General features: G+C 34.8%; 1 protein-coding gene across 2 annotated transcripts in view; it reads right to left on the reverse strand.

Annotated features, from left to right (window-relative positions):
* The window catches only part of RIT2 (Ras like without CAAX 2), a 214,063-nt gene that overhangs the window by 115,230 nt on the left and 83,840 nt on the right, over positions 1 to 14,993 (reverse strand). For both annotated transcript variants that reach the window (XM_085321927.1, XM_085321926.1), the window contains exon 2: positions 8,496 to 8,552. In XM_085321927.1, coding sequence (XP_085178053.1) covers positions 8,496 to 8,550 — 55 coding nt within the window. In that variant the 5' untranslated portion in view covers positions 8,551 to 8,552. The remainder of the gene's footprint in view (positions 1 to 8,495; positions 8,553 to 14,993) is intronic.

Here is a 14,993-nt window from a genome sequence, read left to right on the forward strand (position 1 = left end):
TTTTTCTGCATGGGAAGTCATAGCATATTGCAGACAGGCACAGGTAAAGCTACCACTTGGTAGGACTGTGGTTGAAGTGCATCTGCCAGCACAGTTGCTGCTTCATGCTTTCTAAGGGCATGAGCGATGGGCACAGRCAGGCAACTGCATTTCCAAGATTAGACTGCAGGCCTAAATGCTAGCGAAGGATTTCTGATTAACCTCCCACCTCTGAGAAGGTGTATTGGTGAAATGACGGGGGAAAATGACAGGTGCAGGAACAGCTCTCTGGGCCATCTATTCCTGCCTTCTCTAGAAAGACACAGACTGCATTTGCCTGTCTGCTATAGTTTATATCTGAGGTATTAGCATAGGAAAATTACTTGATTAAGCACTGTTTCCTGAGCCTCTGAAAATGCTAAGTGACAAGTAGCTGTCACCTGCTGTAAACAGCTCTCAAATAATTGTATGATGAGTTGCATTTGTAAGAAAATATGTGACAAAAAAGTAGCAGATTTTAAGTGTGTGCCCAGCATTTTAGATGTGATTCACTTAGAAATTTAATTGGTTGCTTTGGTTATTTCTTCCATGAAGGCTGCAACTGTTTAGTTCTGAATAATTGGTGTATCAAGGAAAGTTTCTCAAAAACAACAGAGCTATAGATCATGTATCTAAGTAACACAGTATATTAGGAATGGGTCTGGACTGTTTCATTAATGGTGAAAATACTGAAGTTCTCAAGAGAAGAAGGAACAAAGAATCAAAGATCACTTTGAACTGAGAATGCATAGAGCTGAAACTGTTATTCTGAGAGATGACCCAACTATCATTAATCTGTTTTTTAAAGCAAAACTGCCATTTTTTCAAATATTTCTTTCTGAGGGAAATGGGAGTTTTGTTTTGCTTTTTTTTAATCAAATTCTTTCTACTACAGAAAGAAAAATCTGCTAGGATTTTCCAGTCTCCATCCTCCATGGCTTCAAATATTTTGTTTCCCATAATGGAAGGAGGTTACAATAGTACTAAGCAGAGAGTTGGCAGTTTCACTGCTCTCTTGTAGTCTAAGCTAATGGAACAGCTTAAGAGCTTCTTGTGTTCCTACTGTCTTTGATGCTATTCTTTTCTTTTCTATTTATGCTTTTCTTCAACMTTCTATTGGGAGCACACATGGTGCTAGACACATGCCAATATTCTCCTTTTTTTGCTCACCATAACAAGTATTCTGCATGGCCCTCTCATCCTGTGTTTTCCTCCCTTCACTGACAGACATCTATCTGGACATTCATAGATATCATCAAGATCTGTGAAGGCTCTTGTTCTGATCATTCACCATGGAAGTATGTGTGCTTCAGATTCAGGTACCAGACTTCGGACAGCTGCAACATAGGTGTCTAAATGTGAGGTAGGTATCTAAGATCCTCTTATACTTAATGAAAATATAGGTTGCATTTAGTGGCCCACATACAGATGACTTGCTATTTGATATTCTCTCCTGTCTGGTTTTCAGTATCTAGATTAGAAGCGCATGCATCCTCCGTAGGTCCTGTGTCATATCATATCCACAGGGGGCCAGACGATATGACACAAGACATACGGGAGACTACAGCTTTGTGGATCAGGAATTTTAACCCAGGCAGGACAACACAGGGAATCTCCAAAGGCTCTAGAAGCCTAGGATAGGGGGACTGAGTCAGGATCTCAATCTCCATTACCAAGTCTCCCTAAATCCAGCATAARAGGATCCTAGACACACAGCTCACATGTAGACATTTTAATTTAGGTGTCTGAATTTGGAGCTCAGTCCCAGCCTAGTAGACATAATCTTTGCTTGCCTATCTTTCTCTAYATAACCCAAAGTGTCTTCTGCAGCTAGTATTAATTCCTTGATGTGACATATGACACAGATGATAGCAACAGATACAAAAATGAAAACTTAATAATACAGTACAAATTTAAGAATATGGGTCAAACGTATTTCTCAGTTTCTCATTTTATATGATAATAAATATGGAACACAAATGTGGTAATTTAGATAGATCTACAAAATCAGTCTGCAAACTCTCAGAGACAGTCTCTGGAAACAAACTGCAGATCATTTTTAGAGTTCTTTATTCTGTCTCAGATGAGGCTAATAAATGTATGGAGAATGATAAATGAAAAGTGGTCACCACTGGTTAGCTCTAGATTATATGAAACTTGTAAAACAAAAAAAATAATTCTTGACTTCAAATTCAGTTTGAATGTGTGAAATCTTGTTCAGTCCAGCATAAATATAGTATCTTCTATGGGAAAATAAAAATGAGAAAGAAATTAGGGATGAAATATGAACATGCACATGTTTTAGACAATAGTAGAAACAATCTAAAAAGCTTTATATGTACCCTAAAAAGGAATCTGAACAGTAGTTTTTTGGTAAGGCTTCTCTCCTAATGCAGTAGATGTAACACACCTTTGTCTTCTTTCACTCTGTCATTATTAATGGCATCTTAATTTCCTTGTTTTATCCTCTTCATTATAGTACTCTGACAATAAATATAACATTCCTTGTTGTACGGACATTTGGGGGATGTATTATATAAGCTTAGAATATTTTCAGTCACAATTTATGTTTTTTTTTTCTCAAATTCACCCACATATTTCCATCATCTTATTAAAGATGAGCTCAAATGTGTTTTATTTAATGCACTGGTGAATGCATTACTCTGTTAGGAAATCTCAYGGAAATTCATGTGCTTAATGCTAAAGTGCCTCCCATCCTACACCCATTTCAATTAAAGCGTGACATTGACACAGCCTTAATGCCCTCAACTGCTCATTTGACACAATCTCATGCAGTGATATCTCACCAAAACAGGAAGCTGCTTCTGCATCTCGTTTGCATTATGTATTCATTTTAAGATTAGTCACATGGCTAATGAGCATCTTGGAGCCTGTCCAGTTTGCCACACTATGTCATGCTTCCTTTCCTGCCACTCTGCTTGCATTAACTCCCTGTGATATTGCCAAAGAATGTATGGAGTGCAAATTGCTCTTATCCATTTGCTCCAGAAAATGATCACAGTCACTGCCATTTGGAAATTGTTCCCATTGTTGATTGCAATTAAATATTAAATGTGCACTGAAATCATTTCRTTTTCATGAAGTGCTAACCTCTGAAATTTTGTCCACATATGCTCTGTCCAATACTAAAGGAATTTTTCCCCTTCCTCTCCTCATTTACTTAGAAAAATATGTTCCCATCTTGAAAGTGTGAACTGGAATGGCTGTAGCAAGCCTAAAATACAGCAATTATTCCTGCTTTATCTTCAAGTGGAATTAAATTCAAAGTGACAACATTAAAATTAACACTTTGGGTATCCTTTAAGTTCTCAGCAACTTTGTTAGCAGATTTACACAATATTCTAAACAAATATATAAACATCTATTCATATATTTGAGTGTATGCCTATTTCTGTATATTTGTATATAACGTCAAGCAATCTGAGTTTCTCAAAAWCTTATCAGCTTTTCCAAATTATGACAATCAGCTAAGACAAGAAAGGACCATTTAATGTGATCATTTATTCTGACAGGGTCATGAATCAGAGAGGATTTCTCTGAATGAATTCCCATCGCAACAAAAATGCACCACTTGGAAAAAACAGAGAACAAACAGCAGCCTCTTCCCTCGAAAAAAACACTCGTACTAGTCTCTAAAAATCTCCCATGTTGGACTGCCCATCACAACACTGTTCAAAGGTATAAATACTTCCTCTATAAATGATAAACAGAGGATTATGGAATTCAGATGGCAGAAAAACATGTAGATGATTCTAAATTTATTTTTATAGCTCTTTTTGGATAAAAATTAGCACCGTTGAAATGCGTATATGTATTTGAAAATACTASAAATCTATGAGCATATACTTATAATATCTTATAATGTAGTGAGTGAAATACCTCTTCAATAAATACCTCACATTAGCAGCAATTTTCTAAGACCAGCAAAATCCCTAGTAACATTTCAAAAACGTCAGTGGATAACCGAGAGATGTTATAAGCACAAAGAATCATATATTCTAACTGCATATTTCTACTATATTGCTAGAAATTTAAGTTACTGTAGAAAAACAAAAAGCTGACATGTAAGTAAAATAATCACTAACAATAATGAAAAGGAATGACAAAGAAAATCCCTATTCCTAGGGTCTATRACAAAAAAGGGAAAAATAATGCCTCTGGATTTTTAATGATACATGATCATTACTGTATAATGCTCCAAATAAGCTCTCCAGTGTGTGTTTGGAGGGAAGCAGAAGTGGGAAAAGGAAGAATGCTCAGCAGCATATTAAAATGATCTGACTTGACATGCTTGTATGGGGCCAGGAGTAGGTCAGGACATAAAATGTGTCCGTCATACCAAAGCATTGTTTAGAGTCAGTAAGATTTGGACTTTTATGAAATAAAACATGAAAACTAGTTGGCAGACATTTATTTTTCAGTCCAAGCAAAAACTATTACAATTTCAATTATTAGTTTCCTAGCTCCAGGTTTTCTATGTGTCCTTAATGATCACAAACTGATCATACAAGAGGGTTTTGTGGCCGTTTTGTATGGGCTGAACCAGGTTTGGTTTTGCTTTTCACCTTGGAATATCAGCCAAATTATATCAGTTCTGTCTTCATGTACCGTGGGAATAGTTCATTGCCCCATCTTCTTTAACTACAGGCAAGTATAGTTCACAAGAGTCTAGAGATGAAAAAACAGCTGAAATTATTATTCCACTCCCATGTCAATGCTTAAGACGGACAGCGAAAAGTTAAATTGGGCCACAGGCTTATATAACACATATCAAAAAAAATGTCTATATAACAAGGAATATTATAAGTGTTTTCAGGGTACTGTAAGAGGTCAAAAAGAGGACAGAACAAGGAGAAAGAGGACAAAACAAGGGGAAAGTTAAATGCTTAAAAAAGTTAAATGGTAACAAAAGTTACATGTTTATTGTCATTTAACAGTCACAGGGATTATTGAAGTTTCTCTTCCAATTTTAAAGTGATTAGCCTCTTGGATTTGAAAGACAATAATGTTATTTACAAAGGCATCTCTAATTACCTTCCCTCCCCCTCACGTCCTCCTAGTTCTATTAGCACATCTCTTAGGAAAATTCCCATCACAGTGCAGGGAGGTATAATATCCTTTCGGTCAGGACTAACCCTTAAATCAAGTTAAATCAAGGCTAAATTTGCAGGGACACGCACAGTGATCACTGCTATAGCACTCTCACTCCATCCCTGAACGTAGAGAACTGTGTAGCTAGTGCAAGAACATTAAGGAAAAACATGCAGGCATTTATTAGATTCCTATGCCTACGTAAAGCAAAGGAAATAACAGAGCATAGACCATACTCTAAAGCTTAACTGGAGCATAGTAGACTCAGTAGGTTGTCTAATATTTGAAATCTGTGGATTATCATTCTATCACATAATATAATATTTCTGTTATTTCCATGGAATATCACCTTCTCAGTGACATACACAGAAACTGCTATGRCTTAAAATGCCCAAGAGTGATAATACCACAGGTAGGCAGAAAATGTTATTTTCAAAGTAGTGTGCACCTCAGGGCAGTATGTCCAGAAAAGCTTAGGACAGTTCATGAGTTCCAGAACTAGGATACAATTGCTGAGAAATTAAAGAGAGGCCTAAAATGCAAGACACAGAAGAAAGGCAATATATTGATTTTTGGAGAGGTCAGTGATCTCAGACATAGCCAAAAATCTATGTTCAGTTTTTTGCTTTGCCACTCTGCTGGAAGGAGGCAGGGTGTATCATATAAAGGTTCACTTCATACGTGGCTTGGTTTTATTTTCTTTCCTCAACATCTGCTGCTGGGTTACCGTGAAAAAAAACAAATTTCCGACTAGACAAATCACTGTTCTGGCACAAAATGATAACTTTTCTGTTACATAAAACATCTTTTGGTGGCTAGTTCCTTGAAATCTTAAAGGAATAATTTTCCCTCAAGCAACTCCTGTTATCAGTATAGCTTTAACCCTGGATACGCTAATTCTGGGTCACCATTTTTTCTGCCAACCCAGAAAATTCTTTAGAACTGTAATATCCTAGTAGACATCTGGAAAATACCTACAGTATGTCTACCTGTTGATGTACAGAAACCAGTGAGATGAATCCTATGGTCTGAGACCCATGTCTCAAAAGTACTAATGGCACTTTCAATCGTATAAACATCTCAGTGTGCCAAGATATTTAAATGTATTTGCTATCACATTTCATACAACAAATGATTCCTTCTATTTGTTTTTGGCTGATTTTGAGTGGTCATACCAGAAATACATCCAACAGGAAACATATACTTATAGCACAAGATTATACCCTGATGTTTCGTACATGTTTTAAAGCATGAATAGAAAATAAGCGTGTCTCAGGATGACCTCGGTATGTTCTGAGAGACAGAAGTGCTGAATGGATAAAACTCACAGTTCTACTTTCAGCTCTGCCCCTGGCAAGCTGGGTGAATTTGAATTCAAAATTTCACATCTCTTCCTCTCTCCCTCTCTCTTTTCCTATTTAGAGTGTTGGTTTTACTGGGTAGAAGCTGTGTCTTACTCAAGGAGACCTTCATCCTGATTAGGTCCTCTAGGCATTCCTGTAGTGTGTACTTATAATGCATCATAAGCTTTCTTTCTCTTTATGATTATTTATTATTCATATTGTGGCAGTGTCTAGAGACCAATAAGTTAAGATTCTGACAAGATACAATATATGGATAAATATAGATGGCAGATGGATAGTTAATAATAAAGAGGGGTATATGTACATAACTTAATGGTGTCAGTAACTGCTAATTCTCTTCTCCTCTTTTCCAATTACATGTGATTAGATTTTTTTTTCCTGAGTGCAACAAATGAATTGGTTGCAACGCCCTTGTAGTTCTGTCTTCTTTAGAGTTGGTGCATTTAATTTTATTTTATGATTTTTGTAATGATTATAAAATTCCTACACATGTGAATAGTTCATAAATAAATTTTTTCTTCATTAAAAATCACTATTCACCATGAGCTAATATTCAGGGAATGTGGAATACTACAGAGATGACAAATTAAAAGAAATATTACCATTGGCTGATCTACTTAACCATGTAGTAATTTTGTAGAGGTTATACCATTCTTGACATCCACAACATGGAAGCCAGACTATATGACAAGAATTACAAATATTGGGCAGACATTTTCAAGGTAACAATTCTCTCTCTCACACTGGGGAGGTGAAACATACTTCTGATATGTGTGATATACTCTATGCAAAGCCTAACTCATCATCTTTCTTGAGTGAATGGTGAATGGTTAAATTCTTCAAGACCCTCTTGTCCACCTCCAGATGCATCATATATGGCACCTACATTTTTCAGGTCATTGGCAAAMCATCTCAAGCTCTGTAAAACAGAGTCATAGTCTTTCTTTTTTTTATTTCCTCTTATCTGGTCTTTTCTTTTTCCCTTTTTTGTTTTTGTTTAACAGAAATTACATTTTTATTGGAAATTATCATTTTTTAGCTTTATCTTATACGTTTCAATTAAATCAGTGTAAACGACCCAAATAAAAATGTATGGTAATGATATYGCAGGTTTGCTGAGAAAACTGGTCTTCAATTTATCTGAGACTGATGATTTTCAAGAATTCTTAGTTAGAAAGTCAAGAGAAACCCTTSTTGAAAAGTACCTTAGCTAGCTTTCTTAAAGAGCTGCAGAGACTATCACACACTCAAACACTCCAAACAAGCCACCTCCTTAGTTTAGTGTTACAGGATTCACATGCTTGTACATCTGAAGGAAGTAAGTTGGGATATTAACAGAAGATGTTCAATACACTACAATAAGAATCCAGGGCTGTTAAAGGCATTAAAACTACTTACTTTTTTTACCCTGTTAATATCCTCTAAATTTGTACCTCATTTAGAAGAGAGAAAATATATATTTTTTAATGAACTACAGTTTTGCCACAGCCACTGACTTAGAAATGAAAATATAGTTTAATCAATTAGAATTCATCCTATATTTCTCTTCCAGCTCACTTTCCAATTGTGCATCAGCAACATAGATATTAGGCAGTGGTTGATGTCTGAAGAAGATGATTTTCAGTGCATTCCAAATGCATGTAGTATGAAAACAACAAAACTCCACTTACCCCCCTCCAAATTGGTCATTTTTTACCTTATTTAACTATAGTATATTGAAAGACTGATTTCCTTCTTGTGAGATTTTGAGTTTTTTTTTTCTTTGACTACAATTACACAGCTACTATTAGTTATACAGAGCATGAAGCAAAAATTCTGTTGTTCAAAGATCTTCTACAAAGCATTTCAGGAGCAAACAACTCCAGTATGACCATGACAATCTAACTGTCATCAGGCAAATAAAGTTTAGTCCAAAATTTACAAATCTTGCTTCTAGCCCCCAAGTATCTCAAATAGGCAGAAAAATTGAAATGGATGAAGGACAGGATAATYTTTACTCACCTATAGTTGGATCATGATAGTCAGGGAACCGATGGCTTATGAACTGCATTGTCATTGCTGGAGAGGAGAAAGACAAAGGCATAGAAAAAGACTGATATTACTGTCTTTAAATGACAACAAGCAAAAGAACAAGCAGAGAATTCATTTATCCAAATACTAGCCTACAAAGTGAGTCAAAAGCACAGATAAATAGAAAAAAATATAAATTAAACATTTCTTTTGTAATTTGTCTTAATTTATTCTTTTTTTAAAAATGCATTTATCAGTTTCTGTATTAAAATATTACATCTTTTWAACACTTGGTAAACACTGTTAACCCATTAGAGTGTCTAGAGAAAAAAAATAAACTAAAATAAATATAAACTTTTTTTTCTAATATTTCCCCAGTTATATCGTAGTCCAGCCTAACTAACCTTAATTAGGTACTCTAGCTGATATGTACACAAAACAATCATAATTGTCAATCACATCTTTATTATGCTGAGTAATATAATCATAGGATTAAAATGTAAAATAATACACGAGGATAAAATTGGAGAGGATAAAATGATTAAATGTAAAATAATACACTAGGATAAAAAAAAAGATTCAGAGCTGCTTTTACTATACAAAAATTATATGAGGTCAATGAACTGTCTTTGTGGTGAATATGGAACAGACTTTTCTGATAACAACTATTAAAGTTTCCACTATGCCTGCAAAACCAATGTACACGAATAAAGAAATAAATCAGGATAGTTTGATCTGATTTAACAACAGGAAGTTTTATTTWTTTTCTTGACAAACGGAAAGTCCTAAGGATGCCATTCCCATAACTGTTAACAAAAGCATTGGATATGAAGTATTACAATCAAAAAAATCCTTAGCAATAATAAAAAGCTTACCAAGCAGTGAGTAGTTAAAAGATTGAGCTAGGGTCTAGGAAATGTAGGTTCGTTCATACAACGAGTTTGAAATTATTTTAACTCTCAAGATTTTATCTTAAAAATATACGCCAAACACCATGCTGAAGTGAGGTGAATAATCACAAGAGGAAAGTCACTATCCCTAATTAAAGCTATTCTAATTGCTATACAATGATTAAATAAATAGTACAGCTGGTAGGGCTCTCCTTCCAGAAGCCTAAGATGAAGGTTCATCTCTTCACAGGCTTGCATCATTTGAACCTGGTGGTCCCTGGAAGTGAAATACCAATTTAGGTAGAGAATCAAAAGTATTCATATTCTGTCCGACCATAAGGTTCCTGAATGCCATCTAAAGTTTGTAGACCATGAAAAATCAAGAAAGTAGGCTTGGGCATTCAATGCTTTGCTTAAATTCACAGTAGTATATCAGTTATCAGAACAACATGAGAAGTTCTGCTGTCTCTGATGTTTTTGAAGTGTTTGAATACTAATCTCAGATCAGTTGAAAATCACAAGTATCTCCCTAACACTGAGAGCTGCGAGGAAATGAACTTGAAAATGTGAAATACGTGAATTCTAATCACTCAGAAAACAGAAGAAATGTAAGAATCTAATATATATTTTAAAAAATATTACTTGATTTTAAGACAATTTCTTGATTTTAAAGAGGTATAATTTATATTTTTTAATATCTGTATTAAATTTTCAATACAGATGCTACATGGCCTCTTGTAAAAAAAAAAAAGTAAGTAACCTAAACCCACCTGAATTATAACTGTCATTCCTAAAACATTAAAGCAAACATAGGATTCTGTCACATACCTTGAATATCTCAGACACCTTCAATAGCAGAAGTTATGAACAAAAAACTTCAAATTTTGAAAACTCTGTGAGTAAATTTATCCATTTTTTAAAAATGACTTTTTTTTAGTATTGTCCTTTTATTTTAAAGAATCATGGGGTTAACCAGATAGTTTTAAAAAATGATACAGACAAGGAGTATTAAACATTTATTACCACGTTAATAAATTATTGCATCTTTAGTGTAGGCAAATATAAATGTTAAGGAGCAGCATTATAAATTCATGGTATCTCAGAGAGGATAACCGTAARAAAAGCTCATTCAGCCTATACATATTACAGGTGAATATATCTATATGCAACGACATTGACATTTTCTATATTATCTGTTGTCAGATGTATTATTTAGTATGGTAAGTATGTTGGAACATTTCTGTTTCCAGGACATCTTTTTTTTTTTTTTTTTATTATTTTTTTAATCACACCAGATTTTTAGGCACTTCCATCTGATAACTGTTTATTGGCTTCTGAAGAATAAAGAATAAAACTGATGCCTAATGTGATTTGTTTAGTTTGGTCTGAGACCCAGAGGCAGCTAGAAGAGATGTTCATATGGTTTACGCCTACACATTTTGAGCTCTCTGAGGGACTGCACCACATATGCATTCCATTTATTTCACTACCTGCTGTTTGTTCTTGCCAAGATTTTTAAAAGCAAGCCACGCTCTATCTGATGTGATTCTGTTTCCTTTTGGAGCAGTATCTGCATCACAAGATCTGTTTTTGCAACTGAAACTAGAATTCTCAGAGGAGACCCATAACTCATGCTAAACATTTTTCCTCTTTCCTGAGATGGCCCCAGATCAATATATCATTTATACCCTCATAGAATCCACAGGATCCAAAATGATTCAGAAGCATCATACTGACTTTTCACTGTAACGTGCAAAGGTTCGCCACTGGGACTGGTAAAACTTCCATCACCCAGAATACTGTGTGGAGATATCATAGAATGGTAAGGTTGGAAGGGACCTCTGGAGATCATCTAGTCCAACCTCCAGCAGAGCCCATAGAGGGACTGAACCCACAACCTTGGCATTAGCAGCACTACACTCTAACCAACTGAGCTAAACCTGCGCCACCAAAACTTGCACAGCAACTTAGACTGCACACAGTGATTTAGAGGCAGATCTGAAGAGGAACTGAGGTCTTGCAACATTAAGTACAATAATAYTGACTTCCATGTGCTCAACCACAGGCTCAGCCCAGAGCTCCGCACGAGCTCAACTGGCTCTGTATAAAATGAATCTGGAGAGGTACAGAACTTGAGAATGGTTTCCACAGAAACACTAAACACRATGAAAYGAAAACCTCTTACAGTCAGCTGGCWAGGGAAATAGTAAATAAAGAATTCCATTTTACAAATACTTTGTCCCACAACTACTTGAGTAACAATCCTTTGAGAGGGTTTGGCCGCCAGATCTTCTCGTAACTACCTTGGTATGAAYCTCTTTGATGTCTTTGTCATCTGTTAGGGATTAATATCCTCTTCAGTAAGCAGGTTATATGGTTTTGCTTTCTGAGACAGAAGGAATTGAAGTTCACTTTTTCAGTATATTTCTTTTTTAATCACTGAACTATAATGTAAAATGAGGAAACTGGATTATAACAGGAATTTCATCCCATCTTCCCCTGTGTGTTCTCTGAAATAAAAAGTAGCAGCYCCTATAGCATTTTCTGTAAAACCTACTGAACATTAATAAAGTAAGCATTTTCAGAGCATATCTAACAGGCCAATCCTTCTAAAGGAAAGGAAAACCTTGATTTTGGCTTCTAGCAACAAACCTAATAACATGAGGAGGGAGGACGAAGAAGCCTCAGAACATTAAGTCTGATGCAATTCATCTGATGTACAACAGCTGTGTCCAGTGTACCAGCCATTCCACAGACTGGGGTGCCAGATATGCAGAAATGAGTCTATAGTTTCTAAATGATGAACAGAAGTTGGTAGAACATTTCCCAGACCAAAATGGGCTCATTCACTGCTGGCATAAAGCCACACAACTCATGTGGACCCTAGGGAATTAGACCTGCTCACACCAAATGTGTCTGGGCTCCTCAGCTGCCTCAGCTGAAATGCACAGGTTTCTTCAGTTTCATCAGCTCCAAAGTGATTTTCCAGAGTGAATTAATTTTGGAAACTAATAGGAAAATAGTATGACTRTTTCATACTACTTTATGAAAATACTCTCCTTGGTCCCTTCTTTTTTCCTTATCTTTTTTTTTTTCATTTAATTTAATACCTACAATTAACAAACCCAAACCAGCATCGGACATTGCTGTGACCACTTTCTCTTGGAAACCCAAATAATTAACAATGCTCCAAAATTTTACAGATGTATAAATTAGCGGCCTTTAAGCCTGATTTATGCCACACACAAAGCACTGTATCTAAATGTGGGTCCAAGGCAGCATATTAAAACAGAATAGATGGATAACACCGCTATTTGAATAAATACATATACATGTAAAAATAGAGTCAGTTAAAAAATGTTTATTGTAAAAAAATCCTCCTTTTTAATCCACAGTAGATAYTGTGAAACATTTTGAATTGCAAGTTGCCTGAAAATTTTTAATGAATATTTTATAATGCAGTGAAGATCATTCCATTTAAATGGGACATGTGCATCACATGGCAACTACAATAAGTAAAAGGATCATTGTATCAGATGAATAGCATCTTCTTTATACCCTTTTGTGGCTAAGTAAATGCAGATTGCCTCAGATGAATAAATGTAAGTCTGATATGCATCAGTAACTATGTAACTTTAAAGTTCTCTTGTGTTTCCAAACTAAAAAGAGGGGCTCAGATCCCAAATTTCCATTTTATTTGTTTCCAATTATGCCTACCAGTGTTCATAAAGTAAAAATCTTAATTAAATGTCAATTACTTCCCAGTGACTGTTACATTACTATACTTATAAGTAATCTGTATATATGTGATACCTCTGATGGTACTGAATTATATATAAGTATTTTCTATGAATAATAAAAKTAGACTTACAAGCTAATTTCTGTATAATTCTTTTTCTCTTTGTAATAATATTTTCTTTACCTCACAGTATGAAATGCTATCCTTAGAAATAGGCTAAAGTTATATTATTTATTCTAAAATATCCTTTTGACCAGTGCAACAATATTAAATTCATGCAAAGGGGGGATAACAGGTTTTTAAAATCTGTGTTTGTGGGGACACACAGACTTGTAGGAAGAGTGCTGCTTCAATATCCACAGTTCTGAGAACCAGTAAAATAGAATCCTGCTATCCTTCTAATTTGTCTTCAATTTGAATTGTACCGATAATTGCCAAAGTTGTCCTATACTTGTTTTTCAAGACAGCATAATAGGTTGCAAGCTTACACAATAGTATTWATAGTAATAGTATCTGTGATGTGAACCTCTCATCTTGGGCTTCCTGCACCCCCTTGTTCACCCAAGAACTTTCACAAATTCATATTCTCCCCAGAGTACTGTGCCTGATCCTGAATTAATCCATGTCTAAAAGGATCCTTTCCCTCATCCTACAATCCTAAAATCCAAGTACCTATGAAAATGATTACAGTAGATGCTAATTAGAAATTTGTATTTCCATACAGTTGATTCACTTTAGTTTCTTAAATAGATAAACTATCCTAGTGGATCTTTAGCTTAGCTTTCATAAACTCGGAATRTTTTGATGATACCAGTGTAGAAGGAGACTTAGAAACAATGTGACAATAAAATCAATGGCTTTTCAGAGTAGTTCACCAAGTTCATGAGAAAAGATCAAAGCATATTGATATTATTAGCACAGAGAAGGTGGGAAACAAAATAGAGTCTAAAAACAGTACAGCAGAACATGATAACAAAGTATGAATCATAGAAAGAGATTTAGTCAAAGAAATCAAAAAGTTGTAAATACGCTAAAAGTTTCAAACATCCTTGCCTCAATCAATTTGTAAAATTAAATTACTTTTTAGAAACTTGGCCAGGGCATGTTAAACATATCTAATTTTATTCTTTTGTTATTTGCATATAATTAAATATGTAAAAATGTTAAAATCATAGTCAAAGTTTGACAATTTCAGCAACTAGACAAACTTTTTTTATTACTGTTTTATCTATGAAACACTGGATAGTTTGAACAGTTCTCATTCTTCTGATGGTTTCAACTCCACACAATCTCAGGTAATCATTTTTTCAGATGTTCATGGTTGAATACTGGAATCTTGACTTCTGTTTCATTGGCTTSGAAATATGACAAACATCATTGTAACTAACATTTTTGGAGTTCATTCCTGAATTTTAAGATTGACTTGTCAGGTAACAAGTCATTTGCAATCATTCTTCTGCCCATTGAATCTTATCAGATAGACTTTGCAATAACAATGTGCAAAGATATTCATAACGGACAGAAAGAGGTGAAGAGTACTTTTTTCAAAATCGTATCTRGTTGAATTGTAGTAACATAACAAATCTGAATGGCTGGAGACACTAAAACTAGAAAAATAAAAAGAAATAAATATGAAAAAAGAAGAATTCCAAATAGTTATTCTGAGAATTATTTCATGTATGTTCAGTTTCTGCAAGTATAATRAAGAACATAGGATAGTAAGGACAAGTAGTAAAAAACAACAAACAAAAAGAAGAGCAATTAAAATTAAAGGACAATTTTGGTGTGAAAATAAATGGGAGAAGCTAGCTAAGAACAAATTAAGGCTAGAAATTAGAAAAAAAAATCTAGCCACCWGGT

Source organism: Rhea americana, unplaced genomic scaffold (genome assembly GCF_003343005.1).
Source record: "Rhea americana isolate MKP2758 unplaced genomic scaffold, rheAme1 scaffold_73, whole genome shotgun sequence".
Lineage (NCBI taxonomy): Eukaryota > Metazoa > Chordata > Aves > Rheiformes > Rheidae > Rhea > Rhea americana.